The sequence below is a fragment of the Aulonocara stuartgranti genome, assembly GCF_965226115.1.
Source record: "Aulonocara stuartgranti genome assembly, chromosome: 17".
Taxonomy (NCBI): domain Eukaryota; kingdom Metazoa; phylum Chordata; class Actinopteri; order Cichliformes; family Cichlidae; genus Aulonocara; species Aulonocara stuartgranti.
This window is the reverse complement of record NC_138953.1, coordinates 37,740,281-37,750,576: the sequence shown is the minus strand read 5'-3', so window position 1 is coordinate 37,750,576 and position 10,296 is coordinate 37,740,281. Positions and strand designations below refer to the sequence as shown.

At 40.4% G+C, this 10,296-nt stretch overlaps 1 protein-coding gene across 2 annotated transcripts; it reads right to left on the bottom strand.

Annotated features, from left to right (window-relative positions):
• Positions 1-179: 179 nt before the first annotated feature.
• On the bottom strand, positions 180-8,325 carry mapk12b (mitogen-activated protein kinase 12b). Of its 2 annotated transcripts, none has more exons than XM_082510642.1 (12): positions 7,820-8,325; positions 5,811-5,940; positions 5,618-5,676; positions 5,425-5,536; positions 5,305-5,334; positions 4,234-4,281; positions 4,027-4,141; positions 3,854-3,952; positions 3,535-3,614; positions 1,679-1,757; positions 1,430-1,603; positions 180-483 (listed from the first exon to the last, which is right to left on the bottom strand). In XM_082510642.1, exons 1-12 carry the CDS (start codon positions 7,936-7,938, stop codon positions 419-421), a joined length of 1,110 nt encoding a protein of 369 aa, XP_082366768.1. In that variant the 5' UTR covers positions 7,939-8,325; the 3' UTR covers positions 180-418. The 2 variants fall into 2 exon arrangements, with proteins under 2 accessions (XP_082366768.1, XP_082366769.1); XM_082510643.1 differs by having other exon boundaries at positions 181-483; positions 3,854-3,925; positions 7,820-8,322.
• Positions 8,326-10,296: the final 1,971 nt, after the last annotated feature.

Genomic DNA, 10,296 nt, shown 5'->3' with positions numbered 1-10,296 from the left:
AAAGGAGTGCTTTGAATCTAGGGTGGTGATAGTTGTAGAGAGTAGCCCAAAAAGGAAATGTCACAGGTCTGACCACTCGAACAGCAAACATTTAAATAGAAAGGCATTTATATAGCAGTTTTCTAGTCTTATTGACAATTCAAAGCACTTTATATATCTCAAACTAATCAAACACATGCATATAATAAACTACAACACAACAACTTAACACAACTTAAAACAACTGAATAGACCACATTTATTGAAAGCAAACATTTTGACAAACTAATAACATTCAGTCTTTCTACACAAATACTAAATGTCAAAGGAAAAGAATACTTGTGGGTGTAGGTGCAAGTAGGTGCAATTTTATTTGTAAGAGTGTGTGTGTGTGTGTGTGTGTGTGTGTGTGTGTGTGTGTGTGTGTGTGTGTGTGCTCTTAAAGTGACGTCTCTTTCGAGTCCTTGGGTGGCCTGAAGGTCAGTATCTCTGTGAAAGTGTGACCTGCACAACACAAAAGAGGAAACTGTTATTAACAGCAATGCTAAACTCAAGTTTAACAACTAAGACACTGCCTGCCTTGCTGATTATGTTACGAATCAAGGCAGCTTCTGTGTATTATTAGATTTGAAATCTGCATCAAGTAAGATTAGCGTACACTGACCTCTTTTGGCCTAGGGAAGGTACTGCAACTTCATGGAATTAATTTTTTTTTTTTTTTTTTTTTTTTACTGTCATTCACATTGTCAATTTTTACCTATTATCTATACATCTTTTCTGTATGTTTGGGGTTATCTAAAGGAAAAATCTGGTTCTTCAGCAGTTAAATGCCCCACTTTGTTTGGTTGTTTGGTGTTAACCAGGAAGCATTAGAGGCTTTCTTAGATTTGTTTTTTTAACCTGAAGAACAACTGCTGGCTGCAGATTAGAACAAAAAAAGGAGAATTGGGGGGAAAGGACCAAAACAGTAAAGATCTGTGCCAAAACATTAACAGCTGAGTAATAGGTTTTTTGCAACTCGATTAATTTCAATTGAATTCTATTTTATATAATGTAAAATCACAACAACAGTCATCTCAAGGCGCTTTATGTTGTAAAGACCCTACAAATATGCAGAGAAAACCCCAACAATCAGATGAGCCCTGTGAGCAGGCACTTGGTGACAGTGGGAAAGAAAAACTCCCTTTTAACAGGAAGAAACCTCTGGCAGAACCAGCCTCAGGGAGGGGCGGGGCCATCTGTCGTGACAGCTGTACCTCCCATTCTACTTTTAAATACCTTCAGAACCACAAGTAAGCCAGCAATCTGATAGTGTGATGTAGAGGGGACACGGTTTTATGAGGTCTTTTAAGCTAAGATAACATGATTTTACATTCGATTCTGGATTCAACAGACTTCTGTCATATTTCTTTCAGAATATTTTTGAACAACTCCAGTATTTTTTTATTACGTTTCCACAGGTCCAGCGGCAGTTCTGTGTTGTCTAGGGTCTGATCGTATGGCAGCGCCTCGGTCTCCTCCTCCGTATCTCTGAACTCACTGAAGAAAGGGAGGTCAAGCGCCTCAGAGGCGCTCAGCCTCTGGTCAGGGTCCAGAAGCAGCATCTTTTCCAAGACACATACAGCTGTAATGCAGAGACATGTCATATTCTGGATGATAGTAGCTTAGTGTAATTTATGGATGGTGTATGATCACGTACCATTTGAGCTAGCTTTGGAGAAAATTGAGTGCAAATCCTTTTTTGGCACTTTTGGTAAGCTTCTGATGTAGTTTCTGGCCTGTTCGCAGAGGGAGAGGAAGAAGGTTGATCATTTGAAATATTAAATCAGTGACAGCACATATGTCTACTATTGTCATTTCAACAAGCCCCACCCACTTACTGCTCAAACCTTCTATTTGTGAGGGGCAGCCAATCATGAGAAAGTTGCTTTAAAAGGAGGAGGGGGCTGCACCAAATCAATCTAATGCAAACCAAGATTAAAACTTTTGGAAATGGAATTGAGCATAAGAGGTGACCTTTCCACATGCTTGATTAAAGTCTACACAGGAAAGTAATTCTTTAAAGTCTAATTCAATGCAAATGTCACCTGAGTGCTACTCATGTAGAATACAAGAATAAGACGCATGCACCAGTTTGGCGAAATGTACCGTATTTTCCACACTATAAGGCGCACTTAAAATCCTTTAATTTTCTCAAAAATCGCCAGTGCGCCTTTTAACCTGGTGCGCCTTATGTATGAATTCTGGATGTGATTACTGACCTCGAACTGATTTTATGTAGTACACGGCGCTCAAAAATCTGTCAAAAAATGTTTTAGTACGACTTTGGTAAGCTATGAAGACACAACGCTTGATGGAATGTCGGACAATTGTGACTACCGTAGTCAGAAGCCTTGCGGACTCTGTGTAATCTGGGTCTAAAATTCCGTCAGCTTCAGGTCCCAAAGTCAAACGAACACTGCAGCATCACTGAGAGTTAAAAACTGTCTAAATTCTTTCATCTTTAATAAAATGATCAGCGTGGCTGCTTTACCAGGTGTAACAATTAAGTTTAATATCCAGGCATCCATGAAAACAGAATTTATTAAATTTAATGGAGTTAGAAGTTAGCAGGAAGTTAGCTCGCTAGTTTCCACCTAAACATGATATAGCATGTTCTGACTGAGAGATTTCTGAAAAAATTCAAACGTACAGCTCTGCTGTCACTTCCAAAATAAATGAAGACAGAAAACTAAACAGCAGTGAAGTTTGTAGGGTTACTGAAGTTGGGCTAGCTGGTATATAATGATGTGCTACGTGATCACTAGCAACACAGCTATGTTAGCATAACATAAGCACAGTGAAGCTGGAGGATGAACGCTAACTTTTTTCCACTCAATAAAGGTTTATGCGAGGGTTCCCGATGGTTAGGAACAAATGCAATTACATGGCAGGATGCTGTAAACTGACCAAACTTCAGTCAGGAGAACAACTGAGATAATCCATCCACAATATGAGGTTAGTCATTAATATACTGCAACAACATGGGAAACGAGCAGCTGCGAGAGAATTCAACATTAATGAATCAATGTTACGGAAGTGGAAGTAGCGAGAAGAATGAGTTGAGTAAAGTTTGACTTATCTGACTGTTTTGTTTCACTTAATGCACCTTATAATCCGGTGCGCCTTATGGTACGAAAAATAGAGCATTACAGTAACTAAGAAAATAGGTAAGGAAGATGCACTGCACTCGACTCCCAGTGCCGAGAAAGTCCTAAACACAGCTACTCCTGTGCTTTCAATCTGAAAAATATGTGTTTCAAACATACTGTGAGAAAAAAGGAATGGTTTTGATAAACTTCTGTGCATCTTTTTGTGATGAGAACTGTGAAAACGCTGTGACCAACTTTGTATTGGAATGCATTATAGCAACTATGAAACCAGACTGACCACAGCTGCTTTTCCCTTTGAGGTCTGAGAGAGCAAATTGCATATCTTTTACAGCCCTCCCCTTTTTCAACTTTACAGCCAGTGTTTCATACTCAAAGGGAACTGTAACCCCGGGTTATTACTTACATCTTGACTTTGTAGTTTCACAATAAAGTCAGGAGATGGGGTTCCTGTAATCTTCATGATTTCCCTCAGCTGGTCCAGGTCTGACAGTGAAATATGGTTAAGAAGGGTGTGTTTAACTGATTTTTGATATTCAATTGTGAGCTTTCTTTTCAGCTTGCAAGTATAATGGGATCAACATGAAGAGACAGTAAAAATAGGAAAATGGGGAATAAGTCTTAATTTTGCTGTGAAGTGAAGGATTCAGGTGGTTAGTCTTAAACATAGACTGCATATAAAAGATGGCAAGGGTTACACGCTAGACTAACACGGTGAAGGATACGGTCGTTGCCTTTGAACAACGGCTTTCCCAGAAGCATCTCCGCCATTATGCAACCTGCCGACCAGATATCCACTGCAACCCAAAGCCAAGCATCTTTATCTGCAATTTTGGATTAAGAAAGAAATATATCCTCCTGATTTTTACCCCCATCCCTATAAGAAAGATAGCTGTACCAGTTTGCGTATAGTGCATCCAGTTGAGGATAACCTCTGGCGCTCTGTACCACCGTGTCACCACATAGCCGGTCATTTCAGAATCAGCCTGCCTCGCCAGGCCAAAATCCAGAATCTGAAGTGGAGGAAATAACTGAACTTTAACAGAGAACGTGACTACGTCTAGAGACTTCACATCGATACATCTTCTTTGTTATTCGGCATTACCTTTAACTCACAGTCTGGGTTAATGGCTAAATTTCCAGGTTTAAGATCCTGTGGTGAAAAGAAATGTTGAGACCAATGAGACCAAGAGATACAAACAGTATGTGATTCAGGTTTAACATTAGTCATTAAAAGTAGGAATTCAACTCAATTTTATTTACATTCCATGTAACAACCCTTATTATTGTGATACAGCACCACTAGGGGGTGTTGTCCTGATATTGTAGTAGTTGGGGAGACTCCTAGTGTGTGTGTGAGTGCAGCGGCAGCCATTACAGCCGAACAGTCTGTTCAGAGAGAGACCTCATCATTGTAACGCGATGGCACCGGCGACTACCCATCCCCGCACATGTAAGTATGGACAGAGGAGAGCCGTGGAGACCTGGCATGTATGGTCTTATGTTGCTAACATCAAATAAGGTCTGTTGTTCGATTTAACTGACTGGCCTCGAGTTATCCAGCTAACCTACACACCACATGCCCGCTGGACCCACTAGCCGCTCTTTCTTCGCCAGACTGCCGTTACAATAACAGACATTGCCTCAAAGTGCTTTATATTGTATGCATAAATACCCTAAAATTTATTAGATTAAATTACATAATCCCCTGTGAGAAAGCACTTGGTGACAGTAGGAAGAAAAAAATCCCTTTTAACAGGATGAAACATCTAGCAGAGCCAGGGTCGGGGAGGGGCGGCCATCTGCCGTGAGTGGTTGGTGGTGAGGGGAGAAGAAGAGAACGGAGGGAGGCAGGACAAAGGATTTGGAATTGGAAGGCTTGTTTCTTTAGCAGGGCTAGCAAGGGTGAAAAAAGAACACATTTTTTAGCAGTAATTGATACGTTTTCTGCTCTAATAAGCAGTTCTCTGAGAGGCAGGAAAAATCAAGGAAAGGCTTTTGAAAATAGACATTTCAATAACACGATCTAACAGTCAGCGTATCAGACACAAACGCACACACTCACATAACAAAGCTCCCTGTGTGGGAATCGAGATGAATGGGACCGAGTATAAAAAAGAGAAAGTAGCCCCGCCACCCCCAAAGCTCATAGTCTAAAAGGTCAAAGGTCACCTACCCTGTGAATGATCCCTGCTGAGTGGATATACTGTGGAGAAAGCAGAGAGAGGGGGCATCAGATCAGCTCACTGAAACACTTTCCTGTTGTTTCAAGAAATTTCATGAGGGTTTCATTCACCTTGAGTCCTTTCAGCATCTGATAGACGAGGAACTGCACTCTGTCCTCCGATAACCTCTCCAGCTTCATCAGCTTGCCGAGGTCGGTGCCCATGAACGGCATCACCAGATAACTGCGGAGAGGCATGGGATCAATTCAAATGAGCTCTGTCTGATTCTTTAAGAGTGGTTAAGGAGAGCAGAGAGAAACTTACAAGTCACGAAACCGGTCGAGTGAGATTTCAGGAGTGAAAACATCCAACAGCCCAATGACCTGATAAGCCAGGAGGGAAAAAAAGCTCAATTAAAATCCGACTGGAATGATATTTAATCACATCTCTTCTCCTTCAAGCATGAACTTCAACATCTGCTATAATGTGAGTCGTATTTGCTGTTCCCGCGTCTTACGTTTTCGTGCTTCATGTGTTTGAGAAGTCGCAGCTCTCTGTAGGCCCTTTTGGCAAAAAGTTTAGTCTGGAAAGGCCGGTGGAGTTTCTTGATGGCCACCTGTGTCCCTATCCGGCGGTCCCATGCTGAACTGATGAGCAAGAAAACAGGTTTTATTGTCAGACTGAAATTTAAACTGGAATTACAAACCCCGATTGCACAATGAAACGTTTTTTAATGATCTGAATTAAAACCAGAAACAACTGCATCTTTCCATGTTTTTTCCATAGAAATGTGTTTCTTTTGTTGTGTTCTTGGTTTCAGTCAGGCACCTGCCCCATTTTTAGTGTGTGTGTGGATGTATTTCCCAGTTAAGCAAACTTGTGCTTTTCCTAGCAGGACAAGTCACCCTGTCTGCAGTGGGAAAAAATGTAGACTGCAATGTGACTGGAGACAAAGTGCATTCTGAGGAATTAACTCAGGGTCTTTAGCTTGACCCTAACAATAAGAGTTGGGGGTGGGTTTTCTTTGTTGACCCTCAGTCACAGTACACAATGCAAAGAGGGGCCCTAGACAGCCATCTGTGGAGAGACCACTGACCAAAAGAGCACATACAACCAGGACCTGATGCTTAGATAGGCTTTTATTGCAACATAAGATGCAGTGATGTGCAGAAATCTTGAGTCGCTTTTCATTTATTTACAATTTCCTAGAAAAATGGGAAATGGAAACAGAGATTTATTGAGACAAGTGTTAAAACATACATGGAAATAAAGCATATAAGCCAAAAACAGAATTTATAATTCTAATAAGCTTGAAAGTGGATAATTGGTAGGTCCAACATCATTCTTTAACACAGCCTGATCTCTCTTTGGCAAGTTTCTTTGTAGTTTCTTTAAGAAGTCTTCAGGACGGACATTCAAAGCTCTCCTTTGGATGTTGACTGACTGACACTACACTGCTTTGACAGTGTTGAGGTCCGGACTCTTGGGGAGGCCAATGCAAACACATACAATTGGCAATGTGTTTGTTATCAATATCCATTTTGACGAGATCTCCAACAGCTGGCTAAAATGGAGCCTCAAACCATGACAGAACCTCCAACATGTTCTATGGATGACTGTAGACACTTGCTGTTGTACCTCTGTGCTGTCCTCTGAATCAATTTTTTAAATTTGTATTCATCAGCCCACAACACCCGTTTCCACTGATTTTCAGTCCAGTTCTGGTGTAATTTCTCTTCGTCCTCCTTCCTTGACAGCTGCCCTCAATAAACAGTAAATGGATCAACTGAAGAGTCAGGTGCATCTCTCAGGTCCTGTGTCAGCTTGGTTTTTTTTTCCAGTTTCTTAAGGACAGGACTCTTTTTTTAACAACACACTGCACACGCTGCTAAGACATGCCAAGTTTTTGGCTAATAGCACTTTGGGAATTACCTTGTTGGTGCAAGGCAACATTTCATGCCTGTCCAACTGTGTTACTTTGGTATTTCTCATAGATTCAACTGAAGAAACAGGAACAAATGTTGTGTTTTTGCAACAAGCTGCTAGGAACAAAGTGCAAAACTGATTATTTGCTAAGCTGACTGTTGTCTGTAGGCAACACTTGAGTTAGGTGTCTTCTTCATGCTTTGCTGACCAATCAGCGAACAAGTAAGCAGGGAAAATAATCCCTCTGAAAATGGTCAGGTACAAGGACTGGACTGAAAATGGGTCAAAAAGGAGCCAAAGAAAAACGTTGAAAGATTTTGAGAAATCCCGAGGAAACAATTTAGAAATTACAAGCAAGCCTGGCTCCCTGGAAGCAAAATATAAAGAAATGAAAGGAGGCTCAAGACTTTTCAGACCGTACTGTACTTTATAGCCTTTCACAGTATGTACACAGACGTTGCTTAAAGTCTAACAGACTTGTCCAACTGCATAACACGCACAGGATAGGTTGAGTTTGTTGACAATCAGTCCAACACAACAGATTTTTTCTTTTTTAATCAAATTCTTTTAAAACTTTCAGCTACAACTTGCATAACTCACCACACAGTCCCATATGCTCCCGTTCCGACCTGCTTCAAGTCTCGATACCGCTCCGGTACCTCCCACACGGTTCTGTTGATCTCCTGCCTGTAGAACCCCGTCCTGGAGCGCACAGCCATACCCTACCGACGAACAAGGCTGCGGCTCCGCTCCAAACTCTCATGTGAAGAAATAAAAGTTCCACAGTAAAGAGCAGCTGTAGAAACTGCTGGGGCGCAAAATTCCTCCAGATGCGATCTCTTGTGCGCTTTGGAGGATCGATACTCACGGCCCCCCAGGACGCACACGCAGACTCACGCGCACTGAATTGTTAGTGGTTGTTTCTGGTCGCCCATGGCACTCCGTGGGTGTGTCTACAATGTGGGGGAAAGACTGCAAAACATCTGTCCACCCTATAAGGTTAGGTCCCCCCTGCGTCCCTTCAGAGCTAACCTTGGCTTCTAACATAAAGTCAGTAAGCTTTCTTTTTTTTGTTTTAGGGATTTTTAGGATTTTGATATTTTTTTGAGTTAAGTTATATTTTCTTTTACACCTGGTTGTGTGCACCTCAGTTTAAATACCTGATATACATGTCAGTGCTTTTAGCAGGGGAATGTCCAGAGTGGGCGCATGGGGTGCCTTGACCCCAAATCCAAAATATAGGATGTCTGAGCAAAATCCATGTTCAGCCGTCTTAATTAATTATTGGCAACACAAATTTTATTTTTTTGAATTCCTTCTACAGTGGCTCTGAGAGTTCAAACGCACTGCAACTTTAGAAAATTTCTGGAAAGCACAAAAAACACAGTGGATGTTAAATAAACATAACAAAAGCAGAAAAAGTGAAACAATGGAAGTAGAAAAAATGCTAGTGTTTGGGGGGGGGGAAGATAAAGATGTGATGGAACAGCTGCAGACACGACAGAAATCCAAATATGCGAAGGATTTTACTTAAACATGCTTAAAAGAAGGGGAGGATTCACTGGTGATGTGAGGGAGAAAAGATGCTAGGCAATGTGTCTTTTAATCACATTATTCATAAAATACTGTTTATGTTTGCTATTTACTGTTTAGCCTGTCATCATGAATTACTACCCCCCAATAACAAATTCTGTGTTTTGTGAGGGGTTTTTGTGTGGGGGCTCTTGCTATTTTTTTTTCCTCTTTTATTCAACTTTGATCGTCTTTGTGTACTTTTCCAGTGCTGGTGTTTTCTTACATTGCAGTGCATTTTTCCTCACAGGGGCACTGTATATTTTTGAAATATACAAAATATACTGCAAATTCCCTGTGAGAAAACCCATTTAGTCAGTTGGAACACCCCATTAAAAAGCAAACAAACAAAAATGGAAAACCTGTTTTCTTCAGAGCAAAACAAATACTAAATGATGAGGTTTGTAGTGTCTGAGTTTTACATGTAAAACCACCATCATCATCTAGATTGCTTTATGTCTTTACAGTATATATTTATGTCAACAATGTATTTTATTCACAATTAATGGTTCTAGTCCAAACTATAAAAATCACACGTTTAATGATATGAAGTATGCAAGAATGATGTGTACTCTATGTGGGACATTTTGGCAAACAGAGATGATCGAGTTTATTCTGTTGAAGCCAAAGCTTAAAAGTCATGGTACTGTCTGATGACGAGAAAATCCTTTGAATCATTTGGAAACTAAGAGCTGACATTCATTTTAGCGATTTGAAACTCAGGACTACAGTTGACTCACACGCCACCATGTATTCAAAAGTCATAACTTGTAACAAACATACATACATACATATACATTCAGTTTGCAGTTGCTAATTAAATCCACCACATATACAACATAAGCACATAACACTGTAACATTCAGAGCTCACACCTTGACTGAGACACAGTTTTGATTAATTTAGACTTCAAATTCAACATTTTTCATCCAGTATTAGTGGACAACTTGCACAAAAGGCTACATGTAGCACTCCAGTGTGAACCAATCTGGGGGGGGGGGGGGGGAAGAAAAATAAAAGAATAAACTTTCTTTCTTGTGTCCTTAAAGAATTATTCTTCACGCAGAAGTAATCTTGCTGGTTGAGTTTAATGTGAGCAGATTGAATCAAGAAACTCAGAAGACTTTGCATTACTGCGATGGAGCACATATGGATATGTCCACGGGTACATGGTAATTTTTTTAAAACAGCGTTTTTCTGCTTTTTTGTTGTTAAAAAAAATTGTATTAAAAAAAAAAAATCACAGTGTCACACTCATTTACCTTAATTATGAGTGGACAAAAGGCCAAATGCAGAGAAAGAAGCTATGTTTACCAAAATGCCCGCGTACATGTGAGCAAGTCTGGGATACAATTCACTTCATGTAGCTAGGAGTGGTTTATCTGTCAAGACACATGCTAAAATTCAATTCATATGCTGTAGTATTAAACCTTAAATAAGTGCCAATGATGTGTATAGACCATTCTTTACTGACAGAACTGTATCAGTACATTTATTCTAGCTAG

Bases quoted from the DNA above. Each gene is read 5' to 3' on its own strand.
- mapk12b (XM_082510642.1), bottom strand. From the start codon at position 7,938: ATGGCTGTGCGCTCCAGGACGGGGTTCTACAGGCAGGAGATCAACAGA. The intron at 5,677-5,810 runs GTAAGACGCGGG...CTGGCTTATCAG, and splicing joins AACACATGAAGCACGAAAAC to GTCATTGGGCTGTTGGATGT. The intron at 4,282-5,304 runs GTAGGTGACCTT...TTTTCACCACAG, and splicing joins CAGCAGGGATCATTCACAGG to GATCTTAAACCTGGAAATTT.